The sequence below is a fragment of the Drosophila serrata genome, unplaced genomic scaffold (genome assembly GCF_035046125.1).
Source record: "Drosophila serrata isolate PLE 108 unplaced genomic scaffold, ASM3504612v1 contig_23, whole genome shotgun sequence".
In the NCBI taxonomy this organism is placed as follows: Eukaryota; Metazoa; Arthropoda; class Insecta; order Diptera; family Drosophilidae; genus Drosophila; species Drosophila serrata.
Genome location: NW_028256921.1, coordinates 1,877,535 through 1,896,985, shown reverse-complemented (window position 1 = coordinate 1,896,985; position 19,451 = coordinate 1,877,535). Strand labels below are relative to the sequence as shown.

At 46.6% G+C, this 19,451-nt stretch overlaps 6 protein-coding genes across 9 annotated transcripts; 5 read left to right on the top strand and 1 right to left on the bottom strand.

Moving 5' to 3' along the window:
• Positions 1-200: 200 nt before the first annotated feature.
• Gr5a (Gustatory receptor 5a) lies at positions 201-1,859 on the top strand. Its single transcript, XM_020950628.2, has 5 exons — positions 201-485; positions 556-750; positions 816-1,239; positions 1,296-1,548; positions 1,610-1,859. The coding sequence occupies exons 1-5, from the start codon at positions 323-325 to the stop codon at positions 1,700-1,702; spliced, it is 1,128 nt and encodes a 375-aa protein (XP_020806287.2). The 5' UTR covers positions 201-322; the 3' UTR covers positions 1,703-1,859.
• Positions 1,860-2,019: 160 nt separating this feature from the next.
• LOC110182585 (uncharacterized) lies at positions 2,020-3,850 on the top strand. Its single transcript, XM_020950632.2, has 2 exons — positions 2,020-3,510; positions 3,639-3,850. Exons 1-2 carry the CDS (start codon positions 2,594-2,596, stop codon positions 3,715-3,717), a joined length of 996 nt encoding a protein of 331 aa, XP_020806291.2. The 5' UTR covers positions 2,020-2,593; the 3' UTR covers positions 3,718-3,850.
• Positions 3,851-4,935: 1,085 nt separating this feature from the next.
• On the bottom strand, positions 4,936-9,485 carry PGAP1 (GPI inositol-deacylase). Its single transcript, XM_020950616.2, has 10 exons — positions 9,060-9,485; positions 8,276-9,007; positions 8,039-8,221; positions 7,732-7,976; positions 7,256-7,678; positions 7,061-7,186; positions 6,768-6,961; positions 6,064-6,709; positions 5,910-6,005; positions 4,936-5,854 (listed from the first exon to the last, which is right to left on the bottom strand). Exons 1-10 carry the CDS (start codon positions 9,198-9,200, stop codon positions 5,686-5,688), a joined length of 2,955 nt encoding a protein of 984 aa, XP_020806275.2. The 5' UTR covers positions 9,201-9,485; the 3' UTR covers positions 4,936-5,685.
• Positions 9,486-9,723: 238 nt separating this feature from the next.
• On the top strand, positions 9,724-12,947 carry cv (twisted gastrulation BMP signaling modulator crossveinless). 3 transcript variants are annotated; one of them, XM_086830841.1, is made up of 5 exons: positions 9,724-9,940; positions 10,474-10,803; positions 11,915-12,127; positions 12,190-12,334; positions 12,502-12,947. In XM_086830841.1, exons 2-5 carry the CDS (start codon positions 10,584-10,586, stop codon positions 12,692-12,694), a joined length of 771 nt encoding a protein of 256 aa, XP_086686967.1. In that variant the 5' UTR covers positions 9,724-9,940; positions 10,474-10,583; the 3' UTR covers positions 12,695-12,947. The 3 variants fall into 3 exon arrangements, with proteins under 3 accessions (XP_086686967.1, XP_020806280.1, XP_020806279.1); XM_020950621.2 differs by having other exon boundaries at positions 9,737-10,045; XM_020950620.2 differs by lacking the exon at positions 9,724-9,940 and having other exon boundaries at positions 10,102-10,803.
• A 53-nt stretch (positions 12,948-13,000) lies between these two features.
• Positions 13,001-16,532, top strand: Spg7 (SPG7 matrix AAA peptidase subunit, paraplegin). The gene is made up of 7 exons (XM_020950619.2): positions 13,001-13,464; positions 13,530-13,976; positions 14,044-14,412; positions 14,473-15,009; positions 15,069-15,339; positions 15,402-15,937; positions 16,234-16,532. Exons 1-7 carry the CDS (start codon positions 13,315-13,317, stop codon positions 16,393-16,395), a joined length of 2,472 nt encoding a protein of 823 aa, XP_020806278.2. The 5' UTR covers positions 13,001-13,314; the 3' UTR covers positions 16,396-16,532.
• dyw (daywake) lies at positions 16,375-19,252 on the top strand. 2 transcript variants are annotated; one of them, XM_086830821.1, is made up of 4 exons: positions 16,375-16,666; positions 17,231-18,335; positions 18,399-18,897; positions 18,965-19,252. In XM_086830821.1, the coding sequence occupies exons 2-4, from the start codon at positions 18,242-18,244 to the stop codon at positions 19,161-19,163; spliced, it is 792 nt and encodes a 263-aa protein (XP_086686947.1). In that variant the 5' UTR covers positions 16,375-16,666; positions 17,231-18,241; the 3' UTR covers positions 19,164-19,252. The 2 variants fall into 2 exon arrangements, with proteins under 2 accessions (XP_086686947.1, XP_086686949.1); XM_086830823.1 differs by having other exon boundaries at positions 16,581-16,666; positions 18,042-18,335.
• Positions 19,253-19,451: the final 199 nt, after the last annotated feature.

Here is a 19,451-nt window from a genome sequence, read left to right as displayed (position 1 = left end):
TCTGCATTCTAGGATTAGACTGCAGCCAGGATGCGTCCAAAATGGGTGCGGTTTCCAGCCCGATTTTGGGAATCGAATCCTTTGAAGCGGGTAGTACGAAAATATAATGATCAAGGAAAATCCTTCTTTGAGCATCTTAAAAGAGGTGTAAGCCACTGTCGAGGTGGGGAACTACTCCAGACTACAAGATAGTGATTAGTTTATTAATATTACAGTTATTCCAGAGAACCAGGTGCGTGGGACAAGGCAGAACTTCCTTCACAATGGCACCTTCCACGAGGCAGTGGCTCCTGTCCTGGCGGTGGCTCAATTCTTTTGCATAATGCCCGTTAGCGGTATATGTGCCGTCACCCATCGAGGATTGAGCTTCAGCCGAAGGAGCTGGCGGTTCTGGTATAGTCTCCTCTACCTCTGTTCCACATCCGTGGACCTGATGTTCAGCATACGCAAAGTGTTTCACGGTGTCCTGGATGTGCGCAGTGTGGGTGAGTGTCGGAGTCCACATTTTATTTATTCTTCAACCTTAAGCCTTCACATCCTTGTGCTCCTTTGTAGAACCCATCGTTTTCCACGTTAGCATCCTGGTCGCCTCCTGGCAGTTCCTTAACTTGGCCAGACTCTGGCCTGGCCTGATGCATCATTGGGCTGCCGTTGAGGATCGGTTGCCGGGCTATCGTTGCTGTCGGGATCGGGATCGTCTTGCTCGTCGCATCCAGCTAGTGGCCTTCCTTCTGCTGGCCCTATCCCTGAGTTGGGTGAACTATTAGTTACCAAGATTTAGTCCGATTCTGAGCTCTCAATCCTCGTCCTTGCAGTGGAGCACCTGCTGAGCATCATCTCGATGGTGTACTATGACTTCTGTCCTCAGAGAAGCGATCCCGTGGAGTCATATCTGCGCGGTACCAGTCTCCAGCTCTTCTCTGTATTTTCCTACTCCAACTGGCTGGGTTGGCTGGGCAAGCTGCAAAATGTGCTGCTCACCTTCGGCTGGAGTTACATGGACATCTTCCTCATGGTCCTGGGCATGGGTCTCACCGAAATGTTGGCCAGGCTGAACCGCAGCTTGGAGCAGCAGGTGCGACGGACCATGCCGGAAGCCTACTGGACCTGGTCGCGGACCCTTTACCGCTCCATAGTGGAGCTCATCCGGGAAGTGGACGATGCTGTTTCCGGCATCATACTAATCTCCTTTGGCAGCAATTTGTATTTCGTGTGCCTCCAGCTGCTCAAGAGCATTAAGTAAGTTGGTATGGAGGAGCCATTGAGATACTGAATCCATCTTGTCCTTGTTCCAGCACAATGCCCTCCTCAGCCCACGCTGTCTACTTTTACTTCTCGCTCCTGTTCCTGCTGGGTCGCTCCTCGGCTGTGCTCCTGTTCGTATCGGCGATCCACGACCAGGCCCGGGTGCCCCTGCGGCTGCTGCGATTGGTGCCCTCGGAGGGCTATCATCCGGAGGTGTCACGCTTTGCCGCTGAGCTGGCCAGCGATCAGGTGGCCCTCACCGGGCTCAAGTTCTTCAGTGTCACCAGGCAGCTGTATTTGATGGTGAGTTGCTTGGAGTTTTCCCTGGACACCATGTTCAAGGATTTATTATATTATTTCCCAGGTGGCGGGCACAGTGGCCACTTACGAGCTGGTACTCATTCAGTTCCACGAGGACGAGAAGTCCTGGGATTGCGAGCTAAACGATGACGACTAAGATTTCGGACTGTGTTTGTTATGGCGACAAAGGGGAGGCTGCCTTCTTGTTAAATGGTTCTCATCACGCATACGCAGTGTTGTCTCTACTTAAGCACAATTTCTGCTGGGTTTGTTCTTTGATCTAATAGATTAATATGAGGGATTTTACTATACTTGCTTTATAATTTCGATTCGCTATTAGAGAGATAAGTCTTTGCCATGACTTATGGTTACTGGTTATCAAGCCCATCACGTATACGCAGTGTGTATCCTGAAAGCTCACATTTCATTACGCCAAAATTTATTCATTTAATGTGGTTTTTGCCTAACTGAATTTATAAGCGGTTGGCATATATATTTGTGCATTAAAAATGCAACTCGGTTGCATTGGAACAACATAAACACTATGCTACACAGCAGCTGTCACAGGAATTGGAGCTGGATAACCAGTTTCCATCTGCCCGCTTTTTCTACGCGCTTTTCGCCATTTACTTTCCACTTTTCACATCATTTTGGATTTGGATTTTGGTCCAGTCGTTGTCCAGTCGTTGTCCAGGCGTGAGTATGGGTGATGCAATGGCCAACCATAAATGGTGCACGCTTCCTAGGCACACCGCAATGCGTGGATAACGGCCATTGCATTTGAACTGCAACAAACTGAACCGAATTGAACCAGTTGGCCAAATGCCAATGCCGATTGCCTGGCTCCTCTGCATCTCTCCAGCTCAGCTCCTCCTCGACATCCCTCACAACCCACATCCCGCAAATCCAACTCCTCGACGCCTCGACGGGCCGACACTTCCGGCCAGCGGTCCGGTTCCAGTTGCAGCCAGCTCCAGCTCCAAGCCAGTCAGCGAGCCAATTGTTAACCCAATTCGAGACGAATGGAGTTCGGGGATCACATCCCGACATGGTCGCTTTGGGGTATATAAAGCAGCGCATTCGGTTCACCGCGCAGACACACATCGCGCACTGCAGCACCCGTCGAGTCGTCGTAACTATGGCCAGATATCAGAGTATCATTCACTCCCTGGGCGGGATCGGGCTCCTGTTGATCCTGGCACTCGGTGATCACTTGGTTAACGGCCAGTACCTTCCATCGCCTCGCTATCCTGGTCCCGTTGCAATTCCACGGCCGCAGAGATCCCTCTTTGGTCCTGGTCCATCCATCGGCTGGAGCAGCGGCGGTGGTCATGGCTGGAGCAGTTCTCCCAGCTTCGGATTCAGTCATTTGCCGCCATCCTCCAGTCCGCATGTGACCAAGGATGAGCTGCTGGCTTTGCTGGCCGCCTGGAAGGATGTGGAGAAGCCAACTACACCGGCACCTGCACCAGAACCGGAGGATGAGCCAGAGCCGGAGACCACGCCGGCTCCACCACCGCCAGAGGACGAGCCGGAACCAGAGCCGGAGGCTCCTGCGCCCGAGGCCCCAGCTGGACCTCCGCCCGGCGTTCCGGTGACCGTTTCCCTGCCCGCCCTGGTGCCCATTCAACTTGCCGCCATGTGGCAGCAGCCAGGACCCGGAGCAGCGGTCGGTGGACTGGGCAATCTGGGTCTGGCTGGCCTGGGCATAAGTAATACGGGTGTAGCCCTAAACAATCTGGGAGGCGCAGCTGCTGGAGGCGCTGCCGCTGCCGGAGGCGGTGGAGCGGCTGCAGCTGGAGCCGCTGCAACGGCACGCTCCGGACAAGGTCGTTCCCAGGCGCGGGCTAGAATCGGAGGACGAGCACCAGCCATCCGTTTCCCGGTGGCCAATCCGCGTAGCTTTGCCTCGGGCAACTATGTGGCGCCCAGGCCGCGTTATTATCGCGATACAGAGCCAATGAGGTGAGTACTTAAATCTGGAAAATATCATTTTGGAAAATATATTTAATTTTAAAACTTTAAGCCTTGAAAATTATAATTGAAATAATTGAAATATTTCAAATAACTTATAATTTTCTCTATTTCGGCAGCTATAACGTGATGGCATCTCCACAGTATCAGCCATATCAGCAGGGTCCGGTGCAACTGGTGAACGCCTATTGGCAATAGTCTACAAATATTTTAATTATGTTTATAATTGTACTGCCCATAACTCTCTCTCTATAAGCTCGGAACTGTACAAAGCTATATAGTTACATATATGCACATGAGTATGTATATAGAATGCCATGAATGCCTGTTAACAAAGTCGTATTTTGTTGTTTTTTTTTTTTGAAGATTTACCAATAAAGAAATATTTTAACAAACTATTTAAACAAAGATTTATAATTGGGGCATTATTTAAGATGGGAAATCGCTTGGGATATTGCTAGAAAATAGAGAAATTACTTTAAAAAGACACAATTTTTAAAAGGATTAATCCCTGATACCAGAATTACAACCAGTTTTCCTGGGGAAATGGGATAGAGTACAGGGTTTCTCCTGTAACGTATTTATCAATAAAAGCTATAAACTAATATTTGGAAGACAAACTTTATAAGCCCTAGCAGTTTCCTATCGAATTATAATATTTAGTCGAAAATCGGGCATAATTAAGATTATGCTCATTTTTATATAGCAATTTTTTTAGAAAAATCCAAGTTTAAAAAACTAATATTTTTAAGAGTTAATTAAGGAATAATAATAGCACCATAAACACTTTGGCTAATTGAAAACGAGTAAACCATAGATATATAATTAACGTATTCAGTGCGAAACCAGTGCGTTTTATCATTGCAAGTTGCACAACTCCACGAAAGGTGCCACTTGTAATTAATTGATTTCCGAATAGCAAGTCTTTCGTCGCTCATTAGCACCTGTTTGGACCAATTTAAACAAGCCTGGCTTTTAGCCAGCCAATGCAATAGGTATTAGCATACGCTGGGAGCTTGAAACTCAATAATTCACTTATATCACAAATGCCAGAAACAAATCTCGGCTTTCGTCACATTTTCACTGACAGCTGTCGGCGTCCATAAAAGCATCGCTTATGAATTTATATACATACATATATATATACACATATGTATATGCCAATGGACAGGACAGGACACCTAGCCTTATCGGGTGAGCGTGTTTGGCTACTGAGCATCGAGTCCAATCCATGCCAATTCCCGATGGTGTTGTAGCCTCACCCAGTTTACGTGATTGCTATGACTGCTCCAGATTGCCGACAAATGAGACATTAAGTGTACGATGATGGTCTTCATGGCACGAAACTGGATTCGTAATCCAGTTGGGCGCTGCTAGGACAGGGCATCTTCGAAGCACCAAATCGAAAGACTGCAGTTACATGGAATTTGTTATTATTATTATTATTATAATTTCGTATAAAATTGTAAGTTTGTATAAGGATCTAAATAAAAATAATTTATAAATTACTTGACAAGACATTACACACTTTGCTTCACCGACATTGTGGCGGCATCAAATTGATTATCTAATTTTGATATTTGAATCACATGCAAAGTATAGAAAGTTGTACAATTTAAGCACAAGAGGGAACCTGTCCTATTGCAGCCCTTTTCCATTATGACATCTATATACCAATTGATTTTGAACAGAGAATTTTATGCAAAGACACTACAATAATCAACAAATAAGTCTGACAGTAAACAAAATAAATATATATCGACTATTAGTTAAGTCTTTGGTCTTTTGTGGCTAAAAGGAAATTACTAGTGTAACAGCTGGCGTGTTGGTGCTTATGGCATTTTCACACATTTCACTCAAATGGAGATTGTTGTCGTGACTGCCACCTGTATGGACGATATACAAACGATGATGACCAAAAGCGCCGTCTCGCGGGTAGGCGTAAAAAACAATTAATACGTGCATTACGCACGAGAGCACCGCCCATTCCGTGCATGTGCCCAGTTTTGGACTTCCCGTTAGGACGCAGATCTCGATCTGGATCTGGATTTTGGCTTATATGCACCAAGCAGACGTGATCTCTTGCGTAATACGCGAGGAGGGGCTGAATTGACTAATGCATAGCAATAAATAACAAATTAACACATGGAGAACAGAGAAATGAGACTAGATTCCAGCAACACGACGCCAAAGTATCCAAAGACTTTGGTGCAACGCCAGCAGAGCGAATGCGGCGGCCAGCACATAGTTCAGCCTGTAGATGGCGGCCTGACAGTACAGCAGCACAATGCCGGCCAGGAAGTACAGCACGATGGAAAGCATCCAGTAGCCGGAGCTGCCAAGGGATACATGTGTTCAACGAATTCAATAGAAGACAGAGTTACACTCACCATTTTTGAGGCGCTCGCAATTGCAAAAGCAGGCTGAGAGAGCCTAAGACCACAATGCTGGTATACAGATTCGGATCTGGGAGCGCTATTCCGTGGCTGAAATGGGGAAAGTTATATTTCTACTTATACGGTATATTCCTCAATAAGAACTCACCGGCGACTGCGCAGCCAGGCTAAGCTACTGGGAGCATTGAGCAGAAGTTTCATGAGCAGCATCAGGAGCAGGGTGACATGAAAGGAAAAGTTTTGAAGGCCCAGGCAAGGCTCCGATTCCTCGCCTTTCTGTTCCTCCTCCTCCTCATTCTCCTCATTCCCTTCCTTCTCTTGCAGCTGATCTTCATTTCGTTTCTGTTCTCCTTCAGTCACATCATCCTGAGCCACTGCTGCCGGCTTTCCTCGCACCAGATTGGCCGCCTTCTGCCACAGGAAATCCTCCAGATAATCCTTGTAGGCATTCGACAGCATCAGAAAGTAGAAAACAAAGGCCAAGAGCAAGGCTATACCGCTACACGAGCCCACGGCCGTGGCAATGGTCAGGATGCCATACGTGATCGGCAAATTGGTCATTATCGAGATCATTATGTTGGAGCTGGCCTGCGATAGCCGGGTGAGCCGCAGGGCAACGCGGTAGAAGGCATTGCCGTAGAGCGTCAGAGCCAGCCAGGTGCACAGAGTGGCCAAGAGGGACAGGGCCATAGCCGCGCAGTGGATAACAATGGACACATTGATGCTATAGTCCAGGTTCTCTGGTTCTGGCAAGATCCGGCTTGTAATGATCAGTTTCTTCAGCAGGCGACAGCCTGAAAGAAAGATGTGTACAAAATTGGCAGAGATCACAACACACGTATACAAACAAACCTGTGACTACATAAAGGGAGGTGTACTGCAGATAGCCGACATAGGGACGTAGGCTGCGGAAGCTTCCCACCTCGTGAAACAGCTGGACCTGCTTTCTCAGCACGATTAACAGGACGCAGGCTAGGTGGGCGGGCAGCCAGCCGTAGAACTCCAGCACCAGGCGGGATAGAGCCGAGGCATAGGAGTACTCGTAGCTGGGAAAAACATATGTATGTGAATCAGAGCGAGAAGGGGTGGGTAAGCGAAAATGAGTGAGAAGGTATGAGCGGTACTTTGCGTTTCACAGTTCTCACCTGATCCGATACCGACACACGGGATCCAGATACAGATCGAGTGTCACCGGGTTCAGCGTGGTATTGTAATGCCTCGGCACCAGCGTCGGAACATTGGCGAATAGCTGCGGCTTCTGGTCCACCGATCTACAATGAATGAATGAAGTAACCATACGTTAAATCTTTTCAATGGAATACCCGAATTTTTTAGCTTACTTCAATGTCTGGTAGCGCTCAAAGCCTGCTGCCCAGGGGACACACAGCCTGGCGGTCACTCGATATTCCGCATTTATGCACTGCAGCGGCTCCACAATCACCCGAATGCTCTGATAGGGATCCACCATCTCAGCGATGCGAATGCGATGATGCAGCGTGCCCTGGAGCGTCTCATTAATCAGCGGCAGGCGGGCCATGGTATACCAGCGGGGCATTCGTATGTCTGATACCCGCTCTTTGGGATCGTAGATGTCCAGATTGTAGCCGGTTCGTCGTTGACTGGGCGGCAGGCGCACCACCACATGAGTCCACTGCAGGTAGGTCTTTCGCAGGTTGTGCAGATCCAAAATAGCAATGCTGCGCGGATCGTGATCTTCATTGGGCAATCGCTGCACGAGATGCATCAGCGAGATTGCCTTTTCGCTGGATTAACCAATCTGTTAGATGTCTATTTTTAAGTTTCTTCGTATATTTACCAGTAAAGTTGCCCCGTCTTGTTGTGCTCTTCGGCGGCGCAGCCAAATAACCAGTCATCATCGTCCACATTCAATGCTTCGATGGCCATCTTCTTGTACCGCTCCTGGCGCTGCAGTCCAATTAGATCATAGTAGATGCCCTTCAGGCCATTGGTGAAGAACTTGTTGATCACCAGGCGCTTCTCTTCGTGCCAGTTGCCAACGGCTCCCAGGTGTACAGTGCTCTGTTGACGCCTTCTCGGCTTCTGGTAATTAAAAATGATTTAGTTCCTAGTTAGCAGCATGGAATCGTCCGGGAGAAACTCACCACAAAGTGGGCCAGGGCTGACTGCAGATTACGCTGCTTGTTGGTGCCGAAAACCACCGATGAGCGGTCATCGCGGACGTGGGCAATACTGAACAGGAAGCGGTTGATGGCCTGCATGAACTGCAGGCACCACACGGCGGACAAGTGGTCGCAGCTGAGACTCACCCGCGGAATTGCCGAGGTCTGCGCGAGGAAAACATTTAAGTGAAGGATTAACTAGACAGTCTCCGGACTTACCATTGCGTGCAAATCGTTGAACCGGGAGGTGGTGAGCCCAGGTCGTACAAGTAGATCCCTATTGCCGCCGCCCGTGGAAATGAGCAGCACATTGTCCAGTCGCGCCGAGCTCTCCTGGCTGGCCATTCGCACTACACTCGGCGGTCGCTGGTGCAGGCTTTCACACACGTTGGTCGTACTGGTGGGCACCGTGGCAGTGCGCAGCTTTTCCAGTACGTCGTCTGTCTGGGCATAGAAGGTCTCCAGCTGCCCGTCTAAATTAAGCACCGGCTTGTCCAAGGGCGTAGAGATGCTGATGATCGTATTGATGTGCTGGCCAATAGCCGGGTCCACTAGCACCGACTGCGCCAGCTTGCCGCCCATGGAGTGGCCAATGAGAACGATCGATGGCTGCTCGGTGCGGGCCTCGTAAATAGATAGAATGGTGCGGACGCAGAGTTTCAGGTAGCTCAGCTGCCGGTGGAGGTAGCCGCCGTAGAGTGCGGACAACTCCTCGTCAAAGTCGATGGTGTAGTAATCCAAACGGATGCCGGCATCATCGGACATGGCCTTTCTCAGGGCCACGGAGCCCAGGGAGCGTACTTGCTTATAGGAGCCGGCGTTGCCGGGAATGAAAATAACCGGCGCTCCAGTCATCTTGCGTTTCAGCGGGTCCACCGGCTGTCGCAGGCCTTCGTAGTAATAGTACAGGCCGTAGTTTGGGTACCGGTCACCATTCTTTACTCCAACAGGCTAAGAATCACGTAAAATCAGTGTTTGTACATCAAGAAACATGAATACTTACGGCAAACAATGGCTCGCTGAACATATAGGTCATCCGGCAGGCATTTGGCTCCACCTCCGCGTACAGGTGGAACAGGCCGAAGATGAAGCAGCAGACGGAGCCGATCACCAGCAGTACGGCGCAATTTCGAAACATAAACATCGTAAAATTGTCAATTTTTCATAGTGTTGTTTATGTCGTCTTTTTTTGTTTTCTTTTTGTAGACAGCTGAGAAGGATATCGATAAGCGATAGGTCGCGTGAGTGTTACAAAAGGCTATCGGTGTCTTAACTTAGCCGATAGTTATCTAAGCTTATGTGTTCCCAATATATTATTTATTTATGTACATTTTTATGATTATTTAAAATGACGTTTATGTTAAAGGTTTTTTTTTTATAAATCGGTATACATTACGCAGTCATTAATTTTTTTGGGCTTTTGTTTTCTCTAAAATGATAATAATTTATATGATTCAAATTAATTTATAAACAACCTGTATTATTTAGTATATGCAAAATTTTATAATATGCCCTTGAAGCTTATTAACACCTGCTCTGATTTATGTAAATACCCAGTTCAACTGTATTTAATCAATATTTATAGATAGTTTATGTTTATGTGTAGCTGAAGATGCGCTCATCTCTAGGTCCGTATATATGTATGTATATGCATCTGCATGGGTGTCGTACTTATCGATCACTGTGTTGTTTGCTAGTTGATCATTCAGTTAACGTACGCGTGCGCTCGCCTCCGATCCGCCGATCCTCGACGATCGATCTTCCAGATTCATATTGAAATTCCGATTCCTATCCGAACGTACCGGAATTGTCAACAAAGGCAGCGGCGCCGGCGTCAGCATCATCGATTCGAATTGACGCTTCGTAACGTGTTTACGTTTCTAAGTCTGCCCTGTGTTCAAGTGTGTGTGCTAGTGTATGTGCGTTTGAGCCAGCCTGTTTGAGCCCGGAGTGTTTGTGTGTGCGCGCTTAATTCGCGTACTCGTATTGGTGCGTTTGTGTCGTCTAGCCGCGCTTGTTGTTGTTGTTGTTGCAGCTTGGCTGGAAAAAGACAGTTTATGCCCTAGCAATAACAAAAACAAAAACAACGAGAGGCTTGCTCAGCTGCCGTCGACGTTGACGTCGCAGCCTCTGCTGGCGCATGTGATCCGTCGTCGATCCGCTCGCTAGTTGTTGCTATTTAGTGTTCGTTGTGGTGTCGCTTGTTGTTGTTTTGATCGGTTGCGTTCTGTAATATACATATATAGTTCGCCTATTATTTGTTATATATAGTGCAAAAAACCATCAAATGCCTGGAAGCAGCCGCAGCAGCAGCCGTTTGTGTCTGTCGGTGTGCCTGTAATTGTTATTTGTTGTAAATTGCACACGCACACGGCAGAAACCCGTATATATATATATATATATATATATATATACAGTACAGTGGCATCGCATCTGCGGCTATAGAGTAACTCAAAGCTATAGCATTCCATTCCGTTCCCGACCGTTACCCCAAATACACACGCACACAACAAACACACACATCATCATGGAAATTTGGCGCTCGCTGACAGTGGGCACATTCGTGCTCCTGGGCATCCTCTGCTTCTACGGCACAGTGGAGTCCTGCAATGAGGTCGTGTGTGCCTCGATCGTCTCCAAGTGCATGCTCACCCAGAGCTGCAAGTGCGAGCTGAAGAACTGCTCCTGCTGCAAGGAGTGCCTGAAATGCCTGGGCAAGAACTACGAGGAGTGCTGCAGTTGTGTGGGTAAGGTCATATCAGTCCGATCGCGGTTGCAGCGCTGCAACGCTGCTGCTGGGCGGTGGGTGGTTTAGGGTGCATAAATGGTCGAACCGATTGTATTCGCTGTGATGATGTGATTTCCAACGCTTTGTTTTTGTTGTTGTTATTTGACGTCGTCGTCAAGTGTGTGTGGCGCCTGTATTTGTATGGGGGCGAGCTTGCGATGTGCCAACTATGAAGTTATCGATAGCGCGCTTGAGCTGGCAATTGGCGTAGCCGTAACCCTTCCTCGAGTCACCTAGGTTTAAAGTAGCATGATTAAGGCACAAGATTGAAGAGTCCTACGTCACTATTGCACAAGGACTATGTTGTTAATGTACCCTTGAAGTTATAAGCTTCTGACTAAACTTATTATACCCTGCAAGGGCATCGATTTAACATTTAAATATTTTATATTGTGTGTATTGTGTTTTGTAATGATTGCTAAATAGTCTCATATATTTTCGTTAATATCCTTATCAGTTAAAAATAACAAATTAATTTTTTGACTGGCAAAATTCTACGGGTCAAGCTTTTCTAAAACCAAAAGATAAAATTCAATCCTTTTATCAGGATGCTTAGATTATATTCTATTGTTTACTTAAGGGCTTGGGCATAAATCAAATATTTTCAAAATACAAACTAAGTATCGAAAAACTAATAAACTTAAACATAAAAGTCTTAAATTGATTACATATTAAAGGATAGGAATACCAATTTGAGTCATAGGCAATGCGAAATCTGAAAAATGTGTTTGAAGATGTAAATAAATAGAATTGGAATCATCACGACCGAGTTTTTGTGAAATGCAATTTACGTTGGATCCACATTGATGTGTTTATAAACAAATCGAGCATGACGTTCAAAACAAATGTGCACACGAGATCCGAGAAGGAAAAGCGTGTCTTTTTTCTAAAAATACAAATAAATATTTTTTAATTACCATTTGCACAATAAATCTGGCTTTAACGAGCGAAGAAAAGGAAGAGGAAATTATGATTTGCACAGTTTTTATGGGACACTTCAAATATATGGCTAGTTTCAATTTATAGTTTGCTTTTGTTCATTAAATAAATAATTTACAACAATTTTACAGAGCTTTGCCCGAAGCCAAATGACACACGCAACTCGCTGTCCAAGAAGTCTCACGTGGAGGACTTCGATGGAGTTCCTGAGCTGTTCAACGCCGTTGCCACTCCGGATGAGGGTGACAGCTTCGGCTATAATTGGAACGTGTTTACGTTTCAAGTGGATTTCGACAAGTACTTGAAAGGTCCCAAGCTGGAGAAGGACGGTCATTACTTCTTGAGTGAGTGTCAAATGATGCAATTGAACACGATATCCCTTTATTGTCACTTTTCCTACTTTCAGGAACCAATGATAAGAACCTGGATGAGGCGATTCAGGAGCGCGACAACATAGTGACCGTGAACTGTACGGTCATATATTTGGATCAGTGCGTATCGTGGAACAAGTGCCGCAACAGCTGTCAAACAACAGGTGCCAGCAGCACGAGGTGAGATATCCATTTCCTGAGATAAAGTAGTATCTTTAATCTAGAACGAATGATATCAAGAAAGGTGTTTAAATAAGGAACTCACCTAATATTGAGATCTAGTGAGATTTTTAAAGGACCTTCGATCTCTTTTTATATAAATAAACAAACGCTCTTCTTCCTTGCAGATGGTTCCACGACGGATGCTGTGAGTGTGTGGGCTCCACGTGTATCAACTACGGCGTGAACGAGAGTCGCTGTCGAAAGTGCCCGGAGTCCAAGGATTTGGGCGAGGAGTTCGAGGACGCTATGGAGGAGGAGATGCAGGACTTTGGCGACAGCATGGGCCCCTTCGACGGACCCGTAAACAACAACTACTGAGTGCACCAATGCCATCATACAACGAACAGAGCGGAATGCAGAAACACATTTAACAAATTTAGCTACTCAATTCAGTGACATTATTATTATGTATGTATGTATGTAGTACGAAGTAATATTTGTATAGCACTATTATTATTATTTTTATTTACGAAAATCGAATAGGCGCTTTGAATTGTTTTACTTATTAAACCGGCCAAGATATATACACATATATATATAAATATATACAATTTTTTTAAACTAAAAGAAACGTTTTTTAATCGGCTATCGAATGTGTCCGTTCGTTTGCCTATCGATATCAGCATCGTTCTACGTGCCTCCACAATCAGCTGATGGTTATCGATACCCATGAGTTGCCGTTTACGGCAAAGTAAATTTCGTGTGTTCTTTCGTTAGTTAAATCATTTGCTTTCGTCGGCCGGCACATTAACAAAATAAGCGGGGTGGCCAAAGGAAACTTCGAGCCGGCTACTGGGCATCGATCCCCCACTATCCAAGGAAGATATCTTCTTTTACTGACCTGTCAGATATACGAAACAAAGTTACGTATTCTACGTATTCCGAGAGCAGTTACGTATTCACATTCGAGTTGTGGGGGCTGGCCACTGGAGTAGGGAATGATGTTGAAGGGCCTGCGGCACGTCCGGAGCGTTCTGCTGCAGCGTGGCGGTCAACAGTGGGGTCCGATCCGTGGCGCTGGCGGTAAGCAGGGTGGCACGCCGGGCATCAATCCGGAACTCTCGCTTCTGCAGCTCAGCCGGCGACAGGTGAGTAGATTTGTAGGTGCTTCAGACAGCCCAATAACGCCCATTCTCCCTCCTTGTGCTGGCAGATGAAGCAGCTGCAGGCCGAATACAAGGCAATTGTGGGCGTAATAGCTCGCTCCCTGCAACTAACTCCCCGGGAGGTGCGTTTAATGCATCTGCGCTGCCTAAGTACATCTGGAAAAGAGCCGAAAAAGCCGACGCAGGAAAAGGAGGGAGCCAAAGGTAGGACAACGGATGAGTCTAGCAAACAGAAGCCAGCTGCTACAACTGGCAGCGACGAGAGCAGCACCAAATCCCCAGAGGATGAATCGTCCAGCTCTGCTAATCCCTCAGCTAACACCAGCAGTAGCAGTTCCAGCGGTGATTCTGCTGAGGATCCCAACAAGAATAACAATGAAAACGACGAGAAGATGCGATCCGTCCTGACGAAGGCCGTGCTGTGGTTGTTCACCATCTACATGTTTGTGGCCTTCTTCTCCCTGCTCATAACACCGCGCTCCGATAGGCCTGAGGTGACTGCAACCCATTAAGGAGTAGTTCTTCTTTTACTTAACACATCTGCACTTATATCAATTTCAGGGGTCCACGCGCTACGTCTCGTGGAACGAGTTCGTTCACCACATGCTGGCTGTGGGCGAGGTGAAGGAGCTCATCATTCGGCCAGACATGGAAATGGTCACCATCATTTTGCATGACGATGCTGTGATCAAGGGCCGGAAGGTCTCCTCCACCATCTTCCACATGGCAGTGGCCGATGCGAACAAGTTCGAGGAGAAGTTGCGCGAGGTGGAGAAGCGACTGGGCATTAAGGACGGTGTGCCGGTGACCTACGATCGACAGACGGACACCACCGGCCGCATCCTAATGCTGCTGCTGGTCTGCGCCCTACTCATGTCTATTGCTACGCGCATGAAGAGCGTCAAGAGTCCACTGAGCATGGATTCATTCGTAAGCTGCAACAAATAGCTGCTTCTTTGATCCCTTATCTCAAACTAAACGAAATTTCAGAATCAAATGGGACGAGCCAAGTTCACGCTGGTGGATCCCTTCGATGGTGGCCGCGGTGTTCTTTTCCGCGATGTAGCTGGCCTCAGCGAGGCCAAGCAAGAAGTGAAGGAGTTTGTCGACTACCTGAAGTCCCCAGAAAAGTACCAACGACTAGGAGCCAAAGTGCCGCGCGGAGCCTTGCTCCTGGGTCCCCCTGGTTGTGGCAAGACGCTCCTCGCCAAGGCGGTGGCCACCGAGGCCCAGGTGCCGTTCCTCAGCATGAATGGCTCCGAGTTTATCGAAATGATTGGAGGACTGGGAGCCGCCCGAGTGCGTGATCTGTTCCAGGAGGGAAAGAAGCGAGCACCTTGCATCATCTACATCGACGAAATCGATGCCATCGGTCGGCAGCGCTCCGGCACGGAAAGCATGGGTCAGAGCAGCTCCGGCGAGTCGGAGCAGACGCTTAACCAGCTGCTGGTCGAGATGGATGGCATGGCCACTAAGGAGGGTGTCCTCATGTTGGCCAGCACGAACCGGGCCGACATCCTGGACAAGGTGAGTGATTCTAGAAAGGAAGGGAATTGGCCATTAATTCATCCTTCATTCGCTTTTAGGCCCTGCTGAGACCTGGTCGCTTTGATCGTCACATACTCATCGACCTGCCCACATTGCTGGAGCGGAAGGAGATATTCGAGAAGCATTTGTCGTCGGTGAAGCTGGAGTCACCGCCCGACACATACTCGCAGCGGTTAGCTCGCCTAACGCCGGGTTTTTCGGGCGCGGACATTGCCAACGTCTGCAATGAGGCTGCCCTGCATGCGGCGCGGAACACACAGAAGGAGGTGAGCAGCAAGAACCTGGAGTATGCCGTGGAGCGTTTGGTTGGTGCGTATTCAAAATGATCCTAATAATTTAAATACAGAACTTAATATTCACTGATGTTCCAGGTGGCACTGAAAAGCGTTCACATGCGCTGTCACTGGCGGAGCGCAAGGTGATTGCCTACCACGAATCGGGACACGCTCTGGTCGGCTGGATGCTGCCCAATTCAGATATCCTGCTCAAGGTGACCATTGTGCCGCGCACGAGCTTGGCCCTGGGCTTTGCTCAGTACACGCCCAGCGAGCAGCATTTGTATAGCAAGGAGGAGCTCTTCGATAAGATGTGTATGGCATTGGGTGGCCGTGCGGCTGAGAATCTGGTCTTCAATCGTATTACGACGGGCGCACAGAATGACCTGGAGAAGGTGACGAAGATTGCATACTCGCAGATCAAGAAGTTCGGCATGAGCAAGGACCTGGGTCCTATCTATGTGCGTGATGCCGACGAGACTGAAAGCGGCGGTGCGATGGGCAGCGGTGGCAAGAAGCCCTTCTCTCGGGCCATGGAGACCCTAATTGACAATGAGGCGCGTCATGTGGTGGCCAACGCCTATCAAATCACCGAAGGCATACTCACCGCCAACCGTGATAAGCTGGAAAAGGTAAGTCTTCTGTGCCTATTTAGAGAATCGGTTCAGTAAAGCCGAAGGTCTTGTCGAAGTCCATTTACAAAGGTTTGCTGCCCCTTGTGGCGTCCGTTTCGAGTGAAATCAAATTCAAATCGCATCTGGAACTGGTTACATTACTTGGATTTATGTTCCGTTCATTGTATTTTGGTTGCTTCTATCATTCATCATCTGGTTTAGAAACGGCTATTCCCGTTTCTTGATAGTTGATTAACTTTATGTCCATCATCGATCACTGAAAGCAATTCTAACCCTACACATCTCTCTTTCAGCTGGCTGAGGCTCTGCTGGAGAAGGAGACACTGGACTACGACCAGGTGGTGGAGCTGATCGGGCCACCGCCACACGATATTGGCAAGCGGCAAGTTGACGCCGTGGAGTTTGAGCAATCACTAAAGAACCTGGGCACCGAACCGGACCCAGCCAAAGCCTGAAGCGAAGGTCAGAATCAGTCATAGTCATCAGCCACCGCCACGTGCCGCAGAATCGCAAGTGCCCAAGTCGCTCAGCTTTCCACACCACCCCTGGTTCATGTTCGTTAATTGTAAATAAAGTTGTTTGCCTTATTAAATGATTTCCAAGCGGTGCTTGTTCTCAAATTGCCCCGCTTAAAAGGCGATGCGATACCTAACTAAGGTAAATTTACGACAGATCGGATAATACAGTACAGCTTGGCAAATTAAGAACGAATTAAAACAAGAGAAGGTAGGCTTTTCTAATAAATTATTATACCCTTCGCAAGTTATTTTGATGTTAGTCAGAAGCTTCTACTTATGTGAAGGAGTCGATTCCGACCCCATAAATCATATATATTCTTGATCAGCATCAACAGGTGAATCTTTCTAGCCATCTCCGGCAAAAAAAATAAAATTTTCAATTTTTTGAAAAATAGCAAAGGGGTTACATCGTTAAAATTTTTAAAAATTGGCAAAAATTTTAGTTTGTTTTAAATTTTAAATTAAGTATGCAGTTTTTTTAACATGATAAAAACTAACATAAAAAAGCTTTCCGAAATTTAATTATTGCATTTTTGGCGGAGTTATGAGTTTTTTAAATTTTGATTTTTCGAAAAAATTGTCATAAAAATTATTTATAAATCTTGATTCAAAGAATGCGAATATTTTAAGCTTAGTTGTGATCAAATTTTGATTTAATCTTATAATTCAATTGCAAACTGTAAGGGTATATAAACAATAGCTTCTCAAATATAAATTCCTTCCTTGTTGGAACTGTCTTAAAATAGATATACCAATTAATATATGATTTTAGAGTTTCAGAGGATTTACCTGGGAGATATATTCTATGTATATCTCAATCAGCCATAGCCCCCTGTCGATCATCGTCACCAATGTGCCAGGAGAGATCAAGAGTTTAACAACTACTCTCGTCAATGCGTTGATGCTGACCTAGAGCCGGCTGCTGACACGCACTGTCACTTAGTGTCCGATCTGATGGTCATCCACTGGTAGCCGGAACCACTGCCGCCGATTCTCCAGGGGATATCGAAGCGCATCGATGCTTTCTTTGGCAGATCCGAGTTGCGCAAATATCAGGGTCTACCACATTATGTATAATTTTGCCTTAATGGATACATTTCTAAAGATCAACCAAGATGATAGAACCTCTATATATAGTGTAGAGATCTCTTACGAGGGGGACAAAAGAAGAGAAACCCGTTTTCCATTGCAACCAATTCGAAAATGATTTAGTTTTCACTCATATTCGATTTGGATGCGATTTATGTACCAAATGCGGTATTCCGGCAGTATCGGTCACACACATACTCTTTGTTCATTGGGGTAACTTTAAATATATAATGTTCATTATAACATATAAATAATTAATTGAGGAAATTTATTATAAATACATTATTTAGAAACCTGAATCCCTAGCCAAGGGCAGGGATCTCCAAAGATCTTTAAGATGAACTGGATAATTGTTTTAATTATTGAAAATTAATGCAAATGGGTTGCCCGATTTCTTAGATTATAATAATTAGTTTAGTAATTATAGCACTAAAACCCCCCCATAGGTATTTCCAGTTCGATCAATTGTTCCTTAGGTAATTATTTAAATAAAGTTTCAGTCAGTACGATCGGGCTTAGGCGCAATAATCCGATCTGGACCCAGCATCGCTCTTGAACTCGCACCTCCCAGAGGATGCATAAATAGGCCCGGCTTTCGGTGGGTCTTGACCAGTTCATCAGCTGTCGTTGCGGGAAACACAGAACACGGATATAATACGGATATCTATATACATATATAAATTTTCGCTGAAAAATGCAGTTGATTGGTGCGTCGGCGATCAAGTCCCTGGCATGGATCTGTCTCCTATGCCTAGTGCCTATTAGTAAGCAGGCTAGTGGAGGATTCCGTGAGTAGACTCAAGTATACTAAACAAGATTTTGATGAAATGATTTCCTGTAATCAACCACAGCTGCTCCGCTGAAGTTGTGCAAAGTGGAGGATGAGACCTGCTTCGTGGCCCAGGCGCAGGCCTTCCTTAAGGCCTTCAAGCTGGGAATTCCGGAACTACAGGTGGGCAGTTTGGAGCCACTCAATTTGGGCACTGTGCGCGTGGAAAGTGGCGGCCACTCGGAGTCGGTGTCATTCAAGCTGTTGTTGACCCAAGCGAAGCTTTACGACCTGGCCAACAAGGGCGTTGTGAAGAGCCTGAAGGGATTCGTCAAGGACCCGACCTTTGGCAAACCCCTCAAGCTGGTCATGGTGATTGATGTACCCCAGCTGGAGTTGCGTGCTAAGTACGATGTGAATGGCAAGCTCCTCATTCTGCCCATCATCAGCAAGGGCGATGTGAGCCTCAAGATGAATGACGTGCAGGTCAAGTCCCGGATTACGGCCATGCCGGAGAAGCGATCCGATGGACATACTTATCTTAGCATCACCGACTACAAGGTGCTCACCAAGATCAAGAGGTTAGCAGCATTAGAATCCGGGTAATCCCTAGAATCCATAGCATATATATCACCATTATCTTCTCAGTGCCAACTTTAACATGTCGAATCTGTTCAATGACAACGTGGAGCTGCGGGAGAGCACTTTGAAGGTGCTTAATCAGGAGTGGAACACCCTGGCCGTCGATATCCAGCCGAAGATCAATGAGGCCAGTGCCATCGCCATGAAGTCCATCTTGCAGCAATTGTGGAACAACATACCCTACGATTCGTTCTTCACCAACTAGGTAACACTGTAGTTAATTATACACTAAAGATTGTACGATTCCTGCAATCGATATCTTTAAATAAACAATATATGGCATTTAAATAACAATTGAAACGAGCCCGTATATGAAGATCAAAAGGAGAGCAAGGACGAAGAATCCTGATGGGGAGTAAAAGCGAGGATTTAGGTTTTCAAGGCTAAGAGAAGAAGGACAAGTAACGAGAGTTTCAAATAAATAGTTTCCTTTTTTCTCATTTCTTCTCTTTTCTTGGTATTTTAAATATACAGCATATTAAAAATGAGAAAG

Coding starts and splice junctions, on each gene's coding strand:
- Gr5a (XM_020950628.2), top strand. CDS start 323: ATGCCCGTTAGCGGTATATGTGCCGTCACCCATCGAGGATTGAGCTTC. Junction 751..815: donor TCTGCTGGCCCTATCCCTGA/GTTGGGTGAACT, acceptor TCGTCCTTGCAG/TGGAGCACCTGCTGAGCATC. Junction 1,240..1,295: donor CAGCTGCTCAAGAGCATTAA/GTAAGTTGGTAT, acceptor TCCTTGTTCCAG/CACAATGCCCTCCTCAGCCC.
- LOC110182585 (XM_020950632.2), top strand. CDS start 2,594: ATGGTCGCTTTGGGGTATATAAAGCAGCGCATTCGGTTCACCGCGCAG. Junction 3,511..3,638: donor CGCGATACAGAGCCAATGAG/GTGAGTACTTAA, acceptor CTATTTCGGCAG/CTATAACGTGATGGCATCTC.
- PGAP1 (XM_020950616.2), bottom strand. CDS start 9,200: ATGTTTATGTTTCGAAATTGCGCCGTACTGCTGGTGATCGGCTCCGTC. Junction 9,008..9,059: donor TCAGCGAGCCATTGTTTGCC/GTAAGTATTCAT, acceptor CGTGATTCTTAG/CCTGTTGGAGTAAAGAATGG. Junction 6,962..7,060: donor GTGTGTCGGTATCGGATCAG/GTGAGAACTGTG, acceptor TGTTTTTCCCAG/CTACGAGTACTCCTATGCCT.
- cv (XM_086830841.1), top strand. CDS start 10,584: ATGGAAATTTGGCGCTCGCTGACAGTGGGCACATTCGTGCTCCTGGGC. Junction 10,804..11,914: donor GGAGTGCTGCAGTTGTGTGG/GTAAGGTCATAT, acceptor ACAATTTTACAG/AGCTTTGCCCGAAGCCAAAT. Junction 12,128..12,189: donor GGACGGTCATTACTTCTTGA/GTGAGTGTCAAA, acceptor TCCTACTTTCAG/GAACCAATGATAAGAACCTG.
- Spg7 (XM_020950619.2), top strand. CDS start 13,315: ATGATGTTGAAGGGCCTGCGGCACGTCCGGAGCGTTCTGCTGCAGCGT. Junction 14,413..14,472: donor CACTGAGCATGGATTCATTC/GTAAGCTGCAAC, acceptor ACGAAATTTCAG/AATCAAATGGGACGAGCCAA. Junction 15,340..15,401: donor TGCCGTGGAGCGTTTGGTTG/GTGCGTATTCAA, acceptor CTGATGTTCCAG/GTGGCACTGAAAAGCGTTCA.
- dyw (XM_086830821.1), top strand. CDS start 18,242: ATGCAGTTGATTGGTGCGTCGGCGATCAAGTCCCTGGCATGGATCTGT. Junction 18,336..18,398: donor GCAGGCTAGTGGAGGATTCC/GTGAGTAGACTC, acceptor AATCAACCACAG/CTGCTCCGCTGAAGTTGTGC. Junction 18,898..18,964: donor GTGCTCACCAAGATCAAGAG/GTTAGCAGCATT, acceptor TTATCTTCTCAG/TGCCAACTTTAACATGTCGA.